This window comes from Melanerpes formicivorus, unplaced genomic scaffold (genome assembly GCF_026170545.1).
Source record: "Melanerpes formicivorus ecotype bairdi unplaced genomic scaffold, bMelFor1.0.p_v2 SCAF_9, whole genome shotgun sequence".
Taxonomy (NCBI): Eukaryota; Metazoa; Chordata; class Aves; order Piciformes; family Picidae; genus Melanerpes; species Melanerpes formicivorus.
In genome coordinates, this window is record NW_027142361.1 from 749,628 (window position 1) to 772,485 (window position 22,858).

Below are 22,858 nucleotides of genomic sequence, written 5' to 3' on the forward strand. Positions count from 1 at the left end.
TTTTTCATTTTAATTCTCTTGATTTTTCTTTGTATAATTTTTGTTGTAATCCAGTAGTCTTGATAATCCTCATTTTTATTTTTTGCTAACAATTCTTATGTTTTTTCTGTTAATAGCTATTTTTTGTTAGTAATCTTTATGATTTTTCACTGTGTCATATTTTGTTTTCAATATTTTGTTTTTATTGTTGCTCTTCTTTTTTATTATTATTCTGTTATTTAGCACTCTATGTTTTGTATCCAGAGTTTTTGTGCTTTTATTATATATTTCTACGTTTACACTTTTTCTTTGCACATGTTACCTTTTTGTTTTCCATTTTTTTTGCATTTTTTGTATTTTTTCTAGTCTATGTCTAAGAAGGAAATATAAAGACATTACCTTAGCTAAGGAATACTTTATAAAATGAATATCTATTTACTACAAGTCTTAACTATATTACATGGAGCTCCTTTGAAATGCCATGGCACACAACTAAGAAGGTTTGAACCAAAAGAAATCTTACAATGTGAACTCATTACTAAGTACTTACACCTTACTGCAATTACTATGTACTAGGTATCTGTAAATACCAAATGCTTACCATTCATTATGCTTACCAGGAAAACTTAGCAGAACTCTAAATAACAAGTTTCTTAAGGACATTGCAATCAGAAATGAAGAAATTAGCACTGTAACTTTAAATCAGAGCAGAGCTTTGGTTGGCAAGAGTCGTACTAGAAAATCCTCCCTTTTCTGGGGGTGGGGGTAGGGGTGGGTGGCTAGCAAGGTGTGACCTAGTTGCTATTGTTTCTGTATTAGGGTCTTAATGACTTGCAGCCTATCGTGTCTGAACAACCATTGTTCCACCCATACTGGATTATGTGTTTTCCTTTTTAATTTGAGGGTTGGTTGCTGACTAGTAGCCACTACAAAGAAGGAATGGTAACAAGTTTTGCTCCTAGCTGACTTAAGGCTTATCAGCCCAATAGAGCAACTGGAAGGGTTAACATGTACGGTCTTACAGTGATTGATTTGCCGTAGTTAAAAGCTAATTGCACTGGCTCTTTGCTAACCCAGTGTCACTGTTTGAGGCTGTGCCTTTAAGAAAGGGAATATGGTGGACGGAAGTTGGTGAGTGAAAAGAACAGTCTACACTAATTTCATTGGTAGAGTGGGAGGAAGCACCTTCTGAACTGGGAGTGCAGGAGGGTATCATGGGCATTCCGGCACTTTATCTTCAGTCTTTCTTCCGCTCCTCCACCGAGCAGCAGCTCTCTGTGCTGGGCTTTCTGCCAAGGCTTTGGCCTTGAAACTGATAACCTACCAGGCCTGTATTAACTGCTTTCCAATTAACACAAAACTGCTTCTAACTTTTTTTCTCTTTTCTCTCTCTTTCTAACCCGCTCTGGGGAAGAGGGGGAGAGAGGGGGAGAGCGGAGGTGGGGAACCCCCTCAGCAGGGGGGGAACTCTCATTTCTGTGCTACTTTATTGTATATCTTTGTATATATTGTAAATATTGTAAATTTGTATATATTCCCCTGCATATCCTACATTGCTTTGTAAATATACAGCTCCACTGCTTTGCTAATTCAGCTGTGAGGTTTTTTTTTCCCTTTCCCTTCAATTTTCTTTCCCTTTACTTTACAGGGGGGAGGGAAGAGGCTTCTTGGCCTTACCCTTCCAACCCTACGACACCCAGGTTGTTTGGATACCTTTTAAACACATGACTTCAACATTTGCCATGAGCAATGGCTAGTGACCATTCCATTTATGACAAGGTATAATGATGACATCGTGTCCAGTATCCATAATAATTGAAAATTGTATAATTTGTCCACAAGAGTGTTTGAAAGATACAATTTGTTCCAGTTTTCCCTTTTGGATTTCTAGGGCTAATAAGGTATTAGGCATATCGGTGGAACCCGAGCCTTCTTGCCCTTGGATCCTGTTAGAAGTTTTAGGCACTCGGGACTCAGATGTCATGGCAATCTGGTGAAGTCCCCACAGACTGGAAAAGGGGAAACATTGCCCCCATCTTCAAAAAGGGTAAGAAGGAGGAACCAGGGAACTATAGACCAGTCAGTCTCACCTCTGTGCCTGGAAAGATCATGGAGCAGATCCTCCTGGAGTCACTACTCGCTCAAAAGAATAGTGAAGAGGTGATTGGGAACAGTCAGCATGGCTTTGCCAAGGGCAAATCCTGCCTGACCAACCTGGTTGCTTTCTATGAGCAGGTGATAAAATTAATAGATGAGGGGCGAGCAACTGATGTCATTTACCTGGACCTGAGCAAAGCCTTCGATACTGTCCCACACCACATCCTGGTCTCCAAACTGGTGACACATGGGTTTGATGGGTGGACCACTAGATGGATAAGGAACTGGCTTGATGGCCGCACCCAAAGAGTGGCTGTCAATGGCTCCATGTCCCAGTGGAGGCCAGTGACAAGCGGAGACCCTCAGGGATCAGTCCTGGGACCTGTCTTGTTCAACATCTTTGTGGGTGACATGGACAGTGGCATTGAGTGCACCCTCAGCAAGTTTGCTGATGACACCAAGCTGTGTGGTGCAGCAGACACGCTGGAGGGAAGGGAGGCCATCCAGAGGGACCTGGACAGGCTGGAGAGGTGGGCACAAGCCAACCTCATGAAGTTCAATAAGAGCAAGTGCAGGGTCCTGCATCTGGGTCGAGGCAATCCCAGGCACAAATACAGGCTGGGCAGTGACTGGCTGGAAAGTAGCCCTGAGGAGAGAGACTTGGGGGTGCTGGTGGACAAAAAGCTCAACATGAGCTCTCAATGTGCTCTTGCAGCCCACAAAGCCAATCAGATCCTGGGCTGCATCAGGAGAAGTGTGGCTAGCAGGTCGAGGGAGGTGATCCTCCCCCTCTACTCAGCCCTGGTGAGACCCCACCTGGAGTACTGTGTCCAGTTCTGGAGCCCCTATTACAAGAGGGATGTGGAGGTGCTGGAATGTGTCCAGAGAAGGGCCACAAGGATGATTAGAGGGCTGGAGCACCTCTCCTATGAGGACAGACTGAAGGAGTTGGGGCTGTTCAGTCTGCAGAAGAGAAGGCTCCGAGGTGACCTAATTGTGGCCTTCCAGTATCTGAAGGGGGCTTACAGGAAGGCTGGGGAAGGACTTCTCAGGATCTCAGGTAGTGATAGGACTAGGGGGAATGGAATGAAGCTGGAGGTGGGAAGATTCAGGCTGGATGTGAGGAGGAGGTTCTTCACCATGATAGTGGTGAAACCCTGGAATGTGTTGTCCAGGGAGGTGGTCGAGGCCCCGTCCCTGGAGGTGTTTAAGAGCAGGCTGGATGAGGCTCTGTCCAGCCTGATCTAGTGTGGGGTGTCCCTGCCCATGGCAGGGGGGTTGGAACTAGATGATCCTTGTGGTCCCTTCCAACCCTGAATGAAACTATGAAACTATGAAACTATGGTATTAGCTGAGCAATTTCTGTCCCAACAAGAGTGCTAACAGGAGAGGCAATGGTATAGAGCATAATTTTCATAGCCCAGTCATAATCAGAATGTATTGAACCAGGAATTATAAGAATGCCCTGTCTAAAGTAGACAATCTGCCAACTAACAGAGCACAGGGTCTGTGACCCAAAGGACCATGCCAGTTAAACTCGACAACGCTTTGTGGATTGAAAAGGAGATATGCGGCTGTTGTCAGGTCCGCTATGCGCTGCCAGAGGGGGAGGGAGGGGGGCAGGGAAGGGGGGGAAGGGGGGGCATGGTCCAAGCACCCTGGTTTGGTGTCGTCGCGGGGTGTACTTGCACTGTGGGAGCAGCTTTTGCGACGATCTCAAGTAAAATGATTAGATCTGTGAAACTTTCAAGTCTGTCCAGCAGTCAGACACTTTGATTTAAGGTACCTAGGTTTCTCAGAGGCACGATGATTTCAAGACTGCGTCTATGGCCGTGGCTGGATACATTGCTGTTTGTCGATGCCTTCATTCCTTATGGCGTCCTGCAGTCATGAGACAGTGGCACCAGTTGATAAAATGCTGAGAACCTGTTTAGTTTCTTCATTAGCATTGTCAAATGCCAAAATATCCAGCATTTCTACCTTCATATCGTGAGTCAGGTCTGAATTAGTATTGAATGCTGTATGAAAGGGATGGCATTCACAAAGGAACCAAGTGTCCCTTGGAGATAGGAATCAATACGGCTGACCAATATGATCGAGTATTGTTCCTTTATTGTTCCAGTGTTGCAGGCCGATGGTGCAGGCCTGAGGTGCAGGCCTATGGAGCAGGCCTGTAGTGCAAGTATAGCACAGTAAAGTAAAGAAGAACAGGAGACAGGAAAGGCAGAAGTGCATAGCAAGGGAACTGCTACAACTTATATAAACTCAGAGTGCCTCGTTGGCATAGCTCCATTGGTTCCCTATGAGTGACCACACATTGCACTATTACAGATTATTGGTCCAACTACTAATGACACAAAGAGGTTGTTGATGCAGGTGCATGTCCTGTTGTCCCAAGATAACTGTCCATCTTTATAGCTACCAGTGTCTTGTTTTAGTTACATGCTGCAGGCACAGCACTGTTTTGCTACACTGCTAGCTGGCTCTGCATTTATGCTGAGCATGGCCTACCAGCATGTCAGGCACTAGGCCTGCACTGCCAGATTGCTCACACTGCTCATCGCTGGCATTGCCACACTAATAATCCTATGTGACTGCCTTGGTGGTCTGTTTTGATTTGATCTGTTTTGTAATGACCTCTTTGGAGGACGTCTATTCCTCACAGATGAAACTTGTATCCATCTGGAGGAAGAATTGGAATTATCTCTTTGTGCCAATTGGGATATGGAATTTTTAAATTCATCCTTCAGCTCTTTCATGCAATTCTCAATTTTTCTGGACAGAGTTTCAATGGCTGAAATCAAAGAAACACGTGTCATGCTATCCTCCAATTGTCTCATTTGATCAGTGAATTGGCTAACCATAGGAGGAGCTCCACCATAATTTCTTGACACAATTCTGCTCGCCAGAATGTTTGCATAATTGGAAGGGGCAAGTTTGATGATCTTTTTAGGAAGACCAGTTCCCACAGGAATGTCATCAGGATTCAGAGTTTCATGTTTACCATAGAGTATCTCTCTAACAGCAAATTCTCTCAGACACTTAATTCCTTCACCTATGCTAGTCCAGGGTTTAGGATTCCATGGAAGATCATCTCGGGAAGGGCATCTCAGGGCAACTGCAAATAAAAGGCATACCCACAGATTAACCTTACCGTGAATCTTTGCTAGCTGTCTATCTATTCCATTATCGTTCGAGAGACTTCCTAGCTGAGCTGCTGACTTGTCTCCAAGCTGGAGCACCTGTATCATAACATCTACTAAGACAAGTTAGAATTGGTTCCTTATCTGCTCTGGTGTAATCTTTACGGACATTTCTAACCTCTTCGCGAGGAGAAGAACACCCAGAAAGGTCATCTTCCTCCCCATCTATCACATCTTCCTGAACATGTTGTCCCCATAATCTTGCTGTCATTCTCCTAAGGATCTCTCTAAACTGAGAAGCACCCTTAGCTGCTGTCCTAGCTGCATCTCTTTCTGGTGTTGATCTCAATAATTCCGCTAGATCTTTAAAACAGATCTTCTCTTCCTCCTCAGCAGGATCTTTTCTGGCAGAAGGTGCCTCACCTGCATCAGTCTCCTGCTCTTCTTCCCCATTAGCTCCTGGATAAGCTTTGGCCTTTCCACTTCTAGTCTTTAAATCTGCTACTTGCTTAATTGGAGCTGTGTTTGAATTTACAGCCACCTTAACAGAAGCTGACAGGTTTTGAGACAGATCAGCTGCTGTGGAAGGGGCTTCCGATCCTGCCGAGAGGGTGGGCGGAAATGACCTTGCCTCGTTAATGGTGGCTACAGCTGGAGCCGAGGGAGCCGCCATGTTGGGAGCTGCCGCCACCCCTGGCAGCTTGCCAGAATCAGCAACAGAACCGTTCAAAGCAGCTTTTCCAATAGACTTTTTAGCTTTATCTTTAACTGACACAGATTCTCCATTCTCCTCATCACTGGATGTCTCTGGGGCTGACCCAGAGGTACGCCTCCTTCTCTTTGATCTATGCTTAATAATAAAACATGCTCTGGACACCTTTTTCTCCCAGCACAAGGAAAACAGCAAATACACATTAATTATCACTGAGAGCAGGATTACACACATCAAATAAATCACCTTTGGATCCCAGACATCACTTAAAATTACTCTTTCACCTACTGGGATCTTAAACTGCCTTATCTCAATCAGGACAGTGCTAGAGGTCACATTCCTGTATCTGGTAGGCCAGAAGAATCCCAGACAGCGATCATATAAAAGCCGCATTTTGTACGTAAACCACAAATATAACTTCTGCATCAAATATTTACCTAGATGATTGATAAGGAGGCCCAGACAATACTTGTAGATCAGAACCGAAAATATTGAGAATAGCAATTGCTTAAAAATCTAAAGCACCTTCATGTTTGCTTCTCCGAGTCAAGCAAGCAATAAATCAAGCTAATTATCCTCAAGCCCCGACTTGGGCGGCCAAAGAGAAATGTGGAGGGTTTGAGAGAGAAGGGCCCAGCCTTCTCTCCCCCACAAAGAGGAAGGAAAAAAAACCACAGCTAGCCAGCCAGAGAAGCAAAGGGGGAATGCTATATTTACAAGCAATTTTGGGGAATGCAGGATATATACACAATTTACAGTATTTACAACATATATACAGAAATATAGAGCAAACTAAAAAAAAAAACAATAATACAGGAATGAAATTCCCTCCTCTGGAGGAGGGTTCCCCCCCTGTACACCCTTTTCTCCCCTTTTTCCCCAAAGAGGGTTAGAAAGAGAGAAAAAGAGCAGTTATTAATTGAAGCAGACTGTTAGTAGGCCATAGTTGCTTATCTGTTCAGGGTCACTCTGGCAGGGAGCCCAGAAGCAGACGAGCTGGAAAGGGAGAAGGAAAGGAGCGAACTGAGAGGAAAATCCCAGCTGCACCTAAACCTAAAACTGCATTCTACCAATCCACCAATGAAATTAGTTTAGAATATCTGATTGTTTTTGTTAATATTCCAAAACATTCAGCCATAGTGTCCCAGCACTGTCTCTTTCTTAAAGGCACAGCCTCAAACGGTCACAGAGTGTCAGGTTATTTATTTAATATATCCCCATTCATTTAATTAATTTTGCAATGAAGAAGAAAGCAACTCATTGCTAGCAGATTATATTGTGGTTTACAAGACAACTAGATACTTCAGTAGTGCAAACCACTGGGAATAAACCCCATTTGCCACAGACAAACCTGTATGTGGAAGAATGCTAGAAGATATTTTCATAAAGTTACAAAGACAATGGGGGGGTTGAGTCCTTCCTCTTGATGAGTTTTAGACTAATCTAATTTATAAAGGTCATTTCATTTCAAAACAGATTCAGGAAGCATACAATTACCATTCATACAACTTCAAACCAACCGGCTAAATCACAAAATTACCTAGATGACAAGCATGTCCAAAAGCAGTCCTGTGACTGTTTGAGGCTGTGCCTTTAAGAAAGGGACAGTGCTGGGACACTGGCTGAATATTTTGTAAACAAAGACAGGTCTAAACGAATTTCATTGGTAGAACGCAGCTTTAAGTTTTAGTGCAGTTGGAATTTTTCTCAGTTCCTTTCCTTCTCCCTTTCCAGTTTGGCTGTTTCTGGGCACCTAGCCAGAACGACCTTGGATAAGATAAGCATTAATCCTGCATGTGCTTGGAGGCCCTAATAAGAGCTTTCTTCCTTAATAACTGCCTTTTCTCTCTCTAACCCTTTTTGGGAAAAAAGGGAGGTAGGGAGAGAGATTGGGGTACGGGGGGGAACCCTCCTCTGTATGGAGGAGGGAATTTCGTTCCTGTATTTTCTTTTTTTTTTTTCCTTTGCTGTATATTTCTGTATATATATTATAAATACTGTATATATTGTGTATATATATGTGGTGGGTTTGAGAGAAAAGGCTCAGCCTCCTCTCCCCCACAAAGAGGAAGAAAGAAACCACAGCTAGCCAACCGGAGGAGCAAAAGGGAAATGCTATATTTACAAGCAATTTTTAGGGAATGCAGGATATATACACAATTTACAGTATTTACAATATATACACAGAAATATACAGCAAAGTAAAAAGAAAAACAATAATACAGGAACGAAATTCCCTCCTCTGGAGGAGGGTTCCCCCCCGTACCCTCTTCTCTCCCCTTTTTCCCCAAAGAGGGTTAGAAAGAGAGAAAAAGAGCAATTATTAATAAAGCAGAGTATGTTAGTAGGCCTTATCTGTCCAAGGTCAGTCTGGCAGGGAGCCCAGAGGCAGACGAGCTGGAAAGGAGAAATGAAAGGAGTGAACTAAGGAAAGTCCCAGTTGCACCTAAGCTTAAGACTGCCTTTTTTACCAATCCACCAATGAAATTAGTTTAGAATATCTGATTGTTTTTGTTAACATTCCAAAACATTCAGCCATAGTGTCCCAGTACTGTCCTTTTCTTAAAGGCACAACCTCAAACAGTCACAATATATAACCTGCATTTTCACATTGCTTGTAAATATAGCATCCCTTTTGCTTTTCCAACTGAGTTAGCTGTGGGTTTTTTTCTTCTTTGTGGGGGAGGAAGAGCTAGGCCTTCTCTTTCAACCCGCTACAAGTCCACACATTTTCATGAACGATGAAACTTTCTAAGCCAAAGACCAAACTGTTTATTTTGCTTTCTTAATATGTCAAATGTGACAGGCACTTTAAGATAAACATGAGGGTTACATTAGAAATAGAAAACACTGATCAAACACTCTGACAAGGCTTTTAGGAGAAGCAGATCGGATCTCTCAAAAGCAGGGAAAAGCTCAGTCTACAGTGAGATGGGCAGCTTTGTTTGTACAGGACTACCACAGGAGAGGGAGCTCCATTTGCCTTGTGCCGCGATTAAGAGATGGGACGCAGCCTGATGCAGGCCAGGTGTCCACTTTATTATACAGAATTATTCTTTATAAAACTAATACAGCGCAGAAGCCATTTACAACAGGAACAGGGACTCCGTTACATCCTTCTTCTGTATGTCTGAAGACTGACCCTCTCAGGTCATAACAACCACACATAATCAAAAATCTGCCCTCCTCCAACAGCACTGCTGCACTGAGTTCCCATAGTTCACAAGCCATCAAGGCCAACACTGTCTCCTTCTTATCAGTCTAGCAGTGTTTGGAGCTCGGCTCTCCAAGATTTAACCCTTCATTTCCCCCTTCTGTTATATAACAAGAATCCCCTTAACAAAGCAATTAATCAAGCTCTATAAACATTACAATAAACTTAACAAAGCTATTAATCAAACTCTATAAGCATTACAATAAACAAGGTAAAAGTAGCAAAAAGAATAAAGCAGTAAAAACATACATAATTGTTCTAAGAAAACTACAAAGCCAGAGAAAAAGTCCCCAATTAGCAAGCAATTTAAAAGATGAAGGAAATTTATGGTTCCAAGCAATTTCTGAACATCATGAAGTGTTTTCACATGTACATTGATCTGTAAAGACTGTGGAACAATTGTTTGGGTCCGAATCCTCCACCCTAAATATTTCCAAAGTGGTACATTCTGAATTTTCTCAGGTGCTACACAAAAACCTACTTTAGTCACAGTAGATACAGTAAGGGCTACGGCTTTCTCCATGAGCTCGAGGCTTTGTGCTGCCACTAGAATGTCATCCATGTAATGATAAATCAGAACATCAGGAAATGCCTCTCAAACAGGACTAAGAATTTTTGCCACATACCACTGACAAATTGTAGGACTATTTTTCATTCCTTGTGGAAGCACAACCCAATGATATCTCTGCAAAGGTTGTTGCATGTTGATGTCTGGAACTGAAAAAGCAAATTTAGGAACATCATTTGGATGTAAAGAAATGCTAAAGAAGCAATCTTTCAGGTCAATAACAGTTAAATGCCAATATCGTGGCATCATTGTGGGTGAGGGTAGCCCTGGTTGAAGGCTCCCCATATCTTCCATAACATCATTAATCTTTCTGAGATCATGGAGTAAGCGCCACTTGCCTGTTTGTTTTTTGATGACAAAAATAGGAGAGTTCCATGGACTCATGGAGGGTACAATATGCCCTTTCCCCAGTTGCTCTGTGACTAGTTCTTGGAGTGCGCAAAGCTTTTCCAATGGTAGGGGCCATTGATCCACCCAGACAGGGGAATTTGTTTTCCATGTTAACTGGAGGGTGTGACACACCGCAATGGCCCCCTCTAAAAATGGGTGTTCATGGTCATCCCCCATTGTGAAAGCACATCACGACCCCATAGCACCATAGGCACAGATAAAACAAAAGGTTTCACAGAAGCTATATGTCCTTCTGGTCCCTGAATCTGAATGAAATTCAGGCTCTGATGACTTTCTCCAGCTCCCCCTATGCCTGCCAGTGTCTGAGATGCACTAGCTACAGGCCAGCGGGGGGGCTATTTAGCTTTAGATATCACTGTGACGTCTGCTCCAGTATCAATAATACCACTAAGCACTATTTTCTGCTGACCATACATCAGGACACATTGACAAATAGGACATTTTTGAGAGATGGTCTGTACCCACAGAATCTGTGGATCCCCAGTAGACCCGAACCCTCCTTTATTTCTTAAAGGTCCCTTTGCAGGGGGACGTTCCGATCCCAAGGGAAGCAATAATAGCTATGTAATACGACTTCCCTTCGGTACCGTGCAGAGAGGAAACGGAATCCATGCCATAATCTGAATTTTATCTGCGCTGTCAGAATCGACAACCCCAGGAAGCACAAAAAGCCCTGATATCATTGTTGATGATCTACCTAATATTAATGCCTGAGTTTTAACTGGAAGAGGACCTGACACACCTGTTGGCAATAAATGTACCGTGGTATCAAGTAAAGTTACTGTGTCGGAGGTTGCCAGGTCCAGCCCTGCGCTGCCTGCTGTTGCTGGGCGGAGGTCAGAGACGTGTGTGCTGCTGGCATCTGGCTGGCCGGTGACGGCTGGATGATTTGTGTCTGCACGCAGTGCCGTCCCGCGCTCCGCGTCCAGTTTCCCTGCACAGGCTGTCCTTGAGAATTATACTTAGACCGACACTGGTTAGCATAATGCCTCCCCTTCTGGCACTTAGGGCAAATCCTGGGTGCCTTAGGTTTGGCTCCAGTATTAGCTACCAAACAATTCTTTCTGAGATGACCTGGTTTCCCACAGCCATAACAAACTCTTGTATTCATTGGACCATTCATAGCTGCAAAAGCTGCAGCCATAGTTTCATACTTATATTCCATCGTACCTATCTTATTACATGCCTCAATCATTTCTAGCAAGGTGGGGTTTTGATTAGGCAAAGATTTTAACAGCTTCTTACAATCTGCATTTGCATTTTCCACAGCTAATTTCAACAGTAATATTTCCCTTGCTTCCCCATTATCGATTTGGCGTTCTAAAGCTAGTTTAAGCCTGTCTATGAATTGCATATAAGGTTCCTGCGGTTCCTGAACGATATTCGTAAAACCTTTTTGTGGCTTTTGGGAGTCCGGGACTTTAAGAAAAGCCTTTCGTGCCTCCTCTCGCGATGCTTCCAGGGCTTCCCACGGGCAGTCGCGGGCTTGCGCTGCCGGGTCGCTGTGTTGACCTGTGCCCATGAGGTGATCTAATGTGAGTGCCGCTAAAGCCTGATTGTTATGTCCTGCATATGTAGGTAAGAGCTCTTGGAGCCCTTTTCTCCACTGGAACTCCCATAAAGTATACTGAGACGGAGTTAGCAACAGTTGCGCTAGAGATTTTAAGTCGTATGGTGTCATTACGTGATTGTCGAGTATAGATGTTAAAAGATTAGCAAAATAAGGAGAAGAGAGCCCATGCTCAGCGGCAGTATGAGGGAGTTCTTTAATCACTGGGAAGGACAAAGCCTCCCATTGAGGGTTACCCCCTCTTCCCGCATACAGTACAGGAGCTACGATTCTTGCAGCAACCTCAGTGTCTCCATCCCGCAAAGCTTGGCGCTTAATAGAAGCCCACACATCGTGAGGATCCTGGAGATAAAGGTCTGGTTCCCGTTCAGGATAGACAGGACCTGGATCTAGGAGGTCGTCTTCGGGGGGGGGGGGGGGGGGGGGGGGTATTCTGCTGCGTATGTACCCAAAGTCTCAGTCCGCAGCTTCGGCTTTGGTGGCAGCTTAGAGGGTAATGGAGGAGGAGTCTGAGCTCCCTCAATACTCTGTTCCGAGTTCCCTTCTTGTGCTTTAAGCATCTCGAATATAATCCGCCACCATGGGAACATATGCTGCGCCTCAGCATTCCCTATAGTAGCAGCATCCCATAACTTCACCCCCACTTGATCCCAGATTTCACTCGTAAACATGTGGGATATTGTAACTGTCGGGATGTTCTCCTGCACCCACTCCAGCATCTCCTTAAGATCACGGCCACAGATAACCTTGCCATGCTTTTTAAGGAGTTCTTGCATTAATTCACAAGCGTCTCTTTCTGAGGAACTCTCCTGGTTCCCCATGTTTCCCACGGCTCACCTCTCATCCAGTGGGAGGGATTGCTCTGGCCAGCCAGCTTTTCCTGCTTCCTTTCAGCAGCTCATTCAAAGTTCCGAGGGAATACACGGCAGGACGCAGCTTAGCGTTTCATCGCCCCTATCATGTCGGGGGTCACCATTTGCCACGATTAAGAGATGGGATGCAGCCTGATGCAGGCCAGGTGTCCACTTTATTATACAGAATTATTCTTTATAAAACTAATACAGTGCAGAAGCCGTTTACAACAGGAACAGGGACTCCGTTACATCCTTCTGTATGTCTGAAGACTGACCCTCTCAGGTCATAATAACCACACGTAATCAAAAATCTGCCCTCTTCCAACAGCACTGCTGCACTGAGTTCCCATAGTTCACAAGCCATCAAGGCCGACACTGTCTCCTTCTTATCAGTCCAGCAGTGCTTGGAGCTCAGCTTTCCAAGATTTAACCCTTCAGCCTTGTACTGCAACCAGGCAATGTGCATGGCAGCATCCAGTCTGCAGGTAGGAATCACCTCCAAGCCCTTGACACTTGGAATTGAACAAACTTACAGACACAATCAGGAAATGAGGGAATTTGTGACAGCAGAGAAACTTTGTATTTATCCCATCTTCTAGAGAGTTCCAATTTCTCTATCAAAGTAGGAGTTGTTTGCATTTTGAAGCACAAGTATCAAGCTCAGGTGTCTACCAGACTTTGGTGAAGGCCACAAATTGGTATACTGTGAAATGTAAAACACAGTAAAGCTTTGTCACTGAAACTAAAGCTTGTTAGAAACACAAGCTTTGGTGCCTTGATATTTATATGGTGCATCATTACAATTATTGCATAAAATACAAAAGACAAAATAATTTATCTGGAGTCTGTTCTGAGAAGGCCTTCAAAACTTAAAAATTGACTGTTGAAGTGCCTTGCTTTAATCATATCTTTTAACAGATTATATGCAGCCCATCTAGCTCTTCTTTATCCAGTAAATCCCCTCTTCCCCAAGTATTTCCATGTAGACACAAGACACATGTAACTCTCCACTGCTTTTCAGACTATTTTACCTTGCATACTATACTACCTATCTAGCCCTCATGGAAAAGCTTGACTGACTTAAACTTCATTAAAAAAATATGAAGAATATAGAGTTCACTATATACAGTTCCTGAACTGTTTTGTGTAATTCCCAAATACTGATTTCTCAAGAATGATCCAAAATCCTTACAAAGATTGTTGGTTCTTCCAATAAATGACATTCCAAGCAAACCCAAGACATAGATCTTCATAAAGTGTAAACAGACAACAGAAGCAGAGCATTATGGAGAAACTCTCACACATATTGGTGTGAGACAAAAGTAAAGATGACAATAGGAACAAAAGCAAGCTAAAGCATACTTGAGGAAAAGCAGGTGGGGATTTAGAAAGCAGAGGGCAAAGTGCATGTAAATAAACAATTTTCCAAGAGTCAAAACTGAAACCAAAAAATTATAGCAGCAGATCCCAGGTGCATCACGTTTAGACAGTATCACAGTATCACAGTATCACTTAGGTTGGAAAGGACCTCGAGGATCATCGAGTCCAACCTATCAACACAGACCCCATGACTAGACCATGGCACCAAGTGCCACGTCCAATCTCCCCTTGAACGCCTCCAGGGTCGATGACTCAACCACCTCCCTGGGCAACCCGTTCCAATGACGAATTACTCGCTCGGTGAAGAACTTCCTCCTCACCTTGAGCCTAAACCTCCCCTGGCGCAGCCTGAGACTGTGTCCTCTTGTTCTGGTGCTGGTTGCCTGGGAGAAGAGGCCAACCCCTTTTTGGCTACAACCACCCTTCAGGTACTTGTAGAGGGCAATGAGGTCACCCCTGAGCCTCCTCTTCTCCAGGCTAAACAATCCCAGCTCCCTCAGCCTCTCCTCATAGGGCTTGTGTTCAAGGCCTCTCACCAGCCTTGTTGCCCTTCTCTGGACACGTTCAAGTGTTTCGATGTCCTTCTTAAACTGAGGGGCCCAGAACTGGACACAGTACTCAAGGTGCGGCCTAACCAGAGCAGAGTACAGGGGCACTATGACCTCCCTGCTCCTGCTGGCCACACTATTCCTAATGCAGGCCAGGATGCTATTGGCCCTCCTGGCCACCTGGGCATACTGCTGGCTCATATTCAGGTGGCTGTCGATCAGCACCCCCATGTCCCTCTCTGTTTGGGAGCTCTCCAGCCACTCCGACCCCAGCCTGTAGCTCTGCATGGGATTGCCGTAGCCAAAGTGCAGCACTCGGCACTTGGACTTGTTGAATGCCATCCCATTGGACTCTGCCCATCTGTCCAGTCGGTTGAGGTCCCTCTGCAGAGCCTTTCTACCCTCTGACTAACATCTGCCCCTAACTTTGTGTCATCTGCAAACTTGCTGATGACTGACTCTACCCCTTCATCCAGATCTTCGATGAAGATGTTCAAGAGGACGGGGCCCAGCACTGATCCCTGGGGGACACCACTGGTTGCCACTGCAGTGTTGCTCCATTTTCTCTTATACAAGCATTGTACATCCTCCTCATTTTTCGTAGTTATGTCTGAACCCTCAGGAAGGATGGGGCCCATTAACAGCTCTGAAGGCCATTTGTGGTCAAGAGACTAACTCAATGCCACCACAGTTAACTCTTTGCTGCTTTCTCTCCTTCCCTCCCCACTAGCCGCATCTCTCTTTAAAAAAAAATTAATTATGATTATTTTGCTCATTCTCTATTGTAACACAGCTTGTGAAATTTCACCAAGTCCTTAACTTCGAGATGAGTTAGACACCTTATCTGAAAGGGCATCAAGACAACACATTAGAAAAATCCAATGCATCCCCAGGAAAGTAAGTCCTATATCCTTAGTAAAACAAACAAACAAAACAGAAAAAACACCCCCAAATCTAAAATCACATGAGAAAATCCTATTTGCCTAAAAACATTTATCTAGTTTTGCATTGCTCTACTGAATCTAATGACCTCTTCCTGCTAATTAAAGCAGTCTTTCTTATACAAGAGAAATATACACACTTCACCTTGGTTCTTTGGTTTCAGTAAGTTATGCTAGCCAGAGCCATAGCCATTCTCTGTCCACCTATCTTTCCAGCCTAGCAGTGTTATCTATAAAACCAGACCCCAGAACAGGACATAATGTTCCTCTCATATTATATAGCAGTAATAGCATAACCCTGCTCATCTACACAAAGATTGTATTTATTCCTTAAGTCACTGTGTTGTACTACAATTTCATGCTCAACTGGTATTACATCAGAGCTCCAAATAATTTTTGGAGTCAATGCTTTCCAAAATACAGTCTCCTATCCTGAATGACCTATATTCATAGCTCCTAGCTGTGACTTTCCACTGAACCATGTTAAAATGCATGCTGCTCGAATGAGTGTAGCCTAGCACATGATCCAAGTTCATTTCTAGAAAAGTCTCTCAATTTCATAGTTTCATAGTTTCATTCAGGGTTGGAAGGGACCACAAGGATCATCTAGTTCCAACCCCCCTGCCCTGGGCAGGGACACCCCACACTAGATCAGGCTGGACAGAGCCTCATCCAGCCTGCTCTTAAACACCCCCAGGGACGGGGCCTCGACCACCTCCCTGGACAACCCATTCCAGGGTCTCACCACTCTCATGGTGAAGAACCTCCTCCTCACATCTAGCCTGAATCTCCCCACCTCCAGCTTCATTCCATTCCCCCTAGTCCTATCACTACCTGAGATCCTGAGAAGTCCTTCCCCAGCCTTCCTGTAGGCCCCCTTCAGATACTGGAAGGCCACAATTAGGTCACCTCGGAGCCTTCTCTTCTGCAGACTGAACAGCCCCAACTCCTTCAGTCTGTCCTCATAGGAGAGGTGCTCCAGCCCTCTGATCATCCTTGTGGCCCTTGTGATGCAAACTACTTCAGTATTTATAGCATTTCCTTACAATTCTTGTATTCCTTATAAATTAACAAAGAACACCTGCATAATCACTCCCCAACCTAAAACACCCCACAGCCAAACCCACAAAACAACATTGTTTTCTGATAAGGTCTGGCACTTATTTGGGGGAGTGCAACTAAAATCCATTTTATGTACTGTATCAGGTCCATAATATTACTACAGTTACCAGCATCATACAAAAGCAAATCAAATGCCTTGCACAGATTTATGACAGTTTGTGTCAGCTGAATACAATTTGTGATAAATTTGGCAGTACATATCTACATAGTCTCACTGAATGGCATGGATCATGGCACCATTCCTTAACTCTGCATCAACAGTATCTTATACGCAACACTATTCAGCTGCTCAATCCCTGCCTTTGTGATCAATGTCAGTGAAGATGATTCCACTCACCTGTATAAGCAATAGCACAGTACATTTTTCCTGTCCTGATGAACTTCCCTAGTACCTTGAGCATCATTCAATACTTACATCATTAGTTCCTTTGTCAGTTCTCGGAGAGCTCACTAGAGTTGCCGTCATAACTTGCACATTAACAAGCTTTCAACATGAACAATGTTCTGCATCTTCTCTAGTTATAGACGACAGAGATAGGAATCAATATGGCTGACCAATGTGATCGAGTATTGTTCCTTTATTGTTCCAGTGTTGCAGGCCGATGGTGCAGGCCTGAGGTGCAGGCCTATGGAGCAGGCCTGTAGTGCAAGTATAGCACAGTAAAGTAAAGAAGAAACAGGAGACAGGATAGGCAGAAGTGCGTAGCAAGGGAACTGCTACAATTTATATAAACTCGGAGTGCCCTGTTGGCATAGCTCCATTGGTTCCCTCTGAGTGACCACACATTGCACTATTACAGATTATTGGTCCAACTACTAATGACACAACGAGGTTGTTGATGCAGGTGCATGTCCTGTTGTCCCAAGATAACTGTCCATGTTTATAGCTACCAGAGCCTTGGTTTAGTTACATGCTGCAGGCACAGCACTGTTTTGCTACACTGCTAGCTGGCTCTGCATTTATGCTGAGCATGGCCTACCACCATGTCAGGCTCTAGGCCTGAACTGCCAGATTGATCACACTGCTCGTCGCTGGCATTGCCACAAATCCCCCTTTTTGTTTTTGTGAGCAATCTGGTCATGGGAGTTGTTCCCATGATGTCCCATACAAGATGCTGCTGCAAACACAGAAGCAAGCAAGGTAAAGCTAAGCTGTATAGCAAAAGCAAGAGTTCTGTAGTGCAGCTTGTCTAACAGACTGGTGAAACCCATACAAGGCACAAAGCTTAAGTTGAGCTAGTTACAATGCTCTACAGAGCTGGCATAATACATGGTCAAAGATAACAAACATTGTAAAGAAGAACTTAGATCTTAACAGTTCTGATCTTTACATTTCACTCCTCTTATTGACAGAGAAGACTTGATTATGCCTGAACGCATTGCACACAGAGATTGAGGCACAAATGCAATCCTTAGCACTGTCTTTTGCAATCTGCTTTAGGATTATGTTGCATCTTTATTTTCTCTAGGATGGTCAAAAATCATGAATTGTTTAACGGTAGCAAGATTTCTTTAATCTGTAAAGGTAGATCTGGCCAGGCTCTAGCTTCACAGACAGAAAACTTGCAGGCAAGCAGCAAGAGCAAAAAGAGCTTCATTGCATTGCCCAATATAAAATTACACAGAATAATGTGTTTTTGCTCATCCTAGTAATTCTGATCTCTTAATGTTCACATAACAGTTAAGCAGTCACGACACTCAGTTATAAGTTAGATGCTTTCTGTTGACATCTTGGTTTATCGTGACAGTCGCTGTTGTCAGTGCTAAGCAGGTTTGCTGATTGTCATTTTCATGACAGTTGTGCCGTGTTTGTGCTGTCTCGTGGTGAGAGGGTTACAGCACATTGCAAAGTTGATGTTTCTAGGGTTACAGCACTTTCTAGGGTTGATGTTTCTAGGGTTACAGCATTTCTAGGGTTGCCATGAGCTAATTTTTTGCTATGGGGTATTCTCTCTTTCCCCCCCTTTTTTTTTTTTTAATAATGTCTACTAAGCAAAATGTAAAGATGAAACTGTATCCTCTAGGATGTCTACATTCTGAGGCACATTTAGTTAACAAGAGAGAATACAAAGTTATCACGCAACCACAATATTCAGTCGTGATTCACATGATGCTGTGGTACATTCTTCAGAGTGATGCTGTTTGATCCCAGATTATCATAGCAGTTGTTGTGATCGATGTTCGACTGCATGGGAAATGCTGTGTCCTCATGGTCTTGATTCTTGCGCCGTTGTTTATTGCGATGATTGCAGTTAGCAGAAAAGAAGGCTGGAGGTGACCTGATCGTGGCCATCCAGTATCTGAAGAGAGCCTACAAGAATGCTGGGGAGGGACATCCTAGCATGTCAGGAAATGACGGGACTAGGGAGAGTGGAACAAGGCTGGGGATGGGAAGATTCAGGCTGGATGTGAAGAAGAAATTCTTCACCGTGAAAGTGGTAAAGCCCTGGAATGGGTTGCTCAAGGAGATGGCCGAGGCCCCATGCCTGGAAGTGTTCAAGACCAGGCTGGACGAGGCTCTAGCCTGCCTGATCCAGTGTGAGATGTCCCTGCCCATGGCAGTGGTTGGAACTAAATGATCCTTGTGGGCCTTTCCAACCCTGACTCATTCCATGAGTCTATGATTCCACATATTTTGTAACTAATTTTGAGTGTTTTTGTTTGTTTTTAATGTGAGCTATTTTTAAATTTGTGATTAACTTTTTGCTTCATTTCTTTAATATTTTGAAATCTACTTTGAATAAATCTATTTCATTTTTGTTTGATTTCATTATATGTATATTTTTTTAAAATTATTTTTTACATGTTTGCAATTGGTTTTACATAATTTTTTAATTTCTTTTCATTTCAATTTGATTTTTTGTAAATTATTTTTATAGTTTTTTCTTTTTAATTCTAACTTGAGTTGATTCACGCTTTATGTTGAATATATCTCTTTTATTATTTGTTTTTTGGTGTTTTTTTTGTTATTTCATTTAATTTTATTATTTTCTATTCTGAATTTATTATTTTTAAATGTTTAATATTTTGCCTTTTAATCTAGTTATTTTGTTTAATCTTTAATTAATTTTGATTTTTGTTTTAAATTATTTCTATACTGTTTTAATGTGGTTTTTTCTTCATTGCATTTTATTATTTTTTTATCCGCACTTTTTAATTATTTTTTGTTAACTTTTTTGTTTTGTTAATTTTACTCTAATTTTTATATAATTTTATTCAATTAATTTTTGTTATTTTGTATTTTAATTTTTCTTTGTTCTTTAAATTTTTATTATTATTTTTAACTTACTTTTGTCATTCTTAATTTATTTCTTTTTTACGCTCTTTATTAACATTTTAATTTTCTTATAGTAATTTTTTAATCTGTATTTTAATTTGTTATTCTAATAAATTTTTCATTTTCAATTAATTTTATTTTTATAATTTCTATTTTTTCTTGTTATCTAGTGTTTAATCTTTTATTTTTTATCTTATATTATTGTAATTATTTTGCATGTTTGCCTTATTTAATCTATTTTCTATTTTAATTTTTATTTTTTATTTTTTATTATTTTTTTTAACCTTGTTTTCTATTAATTCTTTTTTATTATAATTTTTCATTCTAATTTTGTTGGTTTTCCTTTGTATAATTTTTGTTTGCTTTAATCTTGTTGTCTTGATAATCCTTATTTTTATTTTTTGCTAACAATTCTTATGTTTTTTCTGTTAATAGCTATTTTTTGTTAGTAATCTTTATGATTTTTCAGTGCGTCATATTTGTTTTTAATATTTGTTTTTATTGTTGCTCTTCTTTTTTATTACTATTCTGTTATTTAGTGCTCTATGTTTTGTATCCAGAGATTTTTATGCTTTTGTTATTGTCGTAGGGTTGGAAGGGTAAGGCCAAGAAGCCTCCTCCCTTCCCCCTTGTAAAGTAAAGGGAAAGAAAATTGAAGGGAAAGGGAAAAAAAAACTCACAGCTGAATTAGCAAAGCAGTGGAGCTGTATATTTACAAAGCAATGCAGGATATGCATGGAAATATATACAGATTTACAATATTTACAATATATACAATGATATACAATAAAGTAACACAGAAATGAGAGTTACCCCCCCCTGCTGAGGGGGTTCCCCACCTCCGCTCTCCCCCTCTCTCCCCCTATTCCCCAGAGTGGGTTAGAAAAAGAGAGAGAAAGAGAAAAAAAATTTAGAAGCAGTTTGTGTTAATTGGAAAGGAGTTAATACAGGCCTTTATCAGTTTTCAAGGCCAAAGCCTTGGCCGAAAGCCCAGGAGCTGCAAGCTGCTGCCCGAAGGAGAAGCGGAAGCAAGACTGAAGATAAAGTGCTGGAATGCCCAGGATACCCTCCTGCACTCCCAGTTCAGAAGGTGCTTCCTCCCACTTTACCAATGAAATTAGTTTAGATTGTTCTTTTCATTTACCAACTTCCGTCCTCCATATTCCCTTTCTTAAGGGCACAGCCTCAAACGGTCACAGTTATATATTTCTACGTTTACATTTTTTCTTTGCACATGTTACCTTTTGGTTTACCTTTTTTTTTTTTTTGCATTTTTTGTATTTTTTCTAGTCTATGTCTAAGAAGGAATTATAAAGACATTACCTTAGCTAAGGAATACTTTTTAAAATGAATACCTATTTACTACAAGTCTTAACTATATTACATGGAGCTCCTTTGAAATGCCATGGCACACAACTAAGAAGGTTCAAACCAAAAAATCTTACAATGTGAACTCATTACTAAGTACTTACACCTTACTACAATTACTATGTACTAGGTGTCTGTAAATACCAAATGCTTACCATTCATTATGCTTACCAGGAAAACTTAGCAAAACTCTAAATAACAAGTCTCTTAAGGACATTGCAATCAGAAATGAAGAAATTAGCACTGTAACTTTAAATCAGAGCAGAGCTTTGGTTGGCAAGAGTTGTACCAGAAAATCCTCCCTTTTCTGGGGGTGGGGGTAGGGGTGGGTGGCTAGCAAGGTGTGCTCTAGTTGCTATTGTTTCTGTATTAGGGTCTTAATGACTTGCAGCCTATCGTGTCTGAATGACCATTGTTCCACCCATACTGGATTATGTGTTTTCCATTTTAATCTGAGGGTTGCTTGCTGACTAGTAGCCACTACAAAGAAGGAACGGTAACAAGTTTTGCTCCTAGCTGACTTAAGGCATATCAGCCCAATAGAGCAACTGGAAGGGTTAACATGTACGGTCTTACAGTGATTGATTTGCCGTAGTTAAAAGCTAATTGCACTGGCTCTTTGCTAACCTAGGTTGTTTGGATACCTTTTAAACACATGACTTCAACATTTGCCATGAGCAATGGCTAGTGACCATTCCATTTATGACAAGGTATAATGATGACATCGTCTCCAGTATCCATAATAATTGAAAATTGTATAATTTGTCCACAAGGGTGTCTGACAGATACAATCTGTTCCAGTTTTCCCTTTTGGATTTCTAGGGCTAATAAGGTACTAGGCATATCGGTGGAACCCGAGCCTTCTTGCCCTTGGATCCTGTTAGAAGTTTTAGGCACTCGGGATGGTATTAGCTGAGCAATTTCTGTCCCAACAAGAGTGCTAACAGGAGAGGCAATGGTATAGAGCATAATTTTCATAGCCCAGTCATAATCAGAATGTATTGAACCAGGAATTATAAGAATGCCCTGTCTAAAGGTAGACAGTCTGCCAATTAACAGAGCACAGGGTCTGTGACCCAAAGGACCATGCCAATTGAACTCGACAAAGCTCTGTGTATTCAAAGGTGATATGCGGCTGTTGTCAGGTCCGCTGTGCGCTGCCGGGGGGGGGGGGAAAGGGGGGGAAGGGGGGGGGGGCGCGATCCAAGCACCCTGGTTTGGTGTCATCGCGGGGTGTACTTGCACTGTGGGAGCAGCTTTTGCGATGATCTCGAGTAAAATGATTAGATCTGTGACACTTTCAAGTCTGTCCAGCAGTCAGACACTTTAAGGTACCTGGGTTTCTCAGAGGCACGATGATTTCGGGACTGCTTCTATGGCCGTGGCTAGATATATTGCTGCTTGTCGATGCCTTCATTCGTTGTGGTCCTGCAGTCATGAGGCAGTGGCACCTGTTGATAAAATGCTGAGAACCTGTTTAGTTTCTTCATTAGCATTGTCAAATGCCAAAATATCCACATTTCTACCTTCATATCGTGAGTCAGGTCTGAATTAGTATTGAATGCCGTCTGTAAGGGATGGTATTGACAAAGGAACCAAGTGTCCCTGTTAGACCCTGCTCAGTAATAAGAAACACAGGATCAGAGTTTTGGACCACTCTGATCACTAAATCCT

The 22,858-nt window shown here is 42.4% G+C and overlaps 1 protein-coding gene across 1 annotated transcript in view; it reads right to left on the reverse strand.

The window, feature by feature from the left end:
- LOC137443493 (elongin-A-like) overlaps positions 1 to 12,515 on the reverse strand; it is a 61,529-nt gene extending 49,014 nt beyond the window's left edge. Inside the window, 2 exon segments of the mRNA XM_068143256.1 lie at positions 10,907 to 11,072; positions 12,143 to 12,515. Of these exon segments, the coding sequence (XP_067999357.1) occupies positions 10,907 to 11,072; positions 12,143 to 12,515 (539 nt within the window).
- Between the last annotated feature and the right edge of the window lie 10,343 nt (positions 12,516 to 22,858).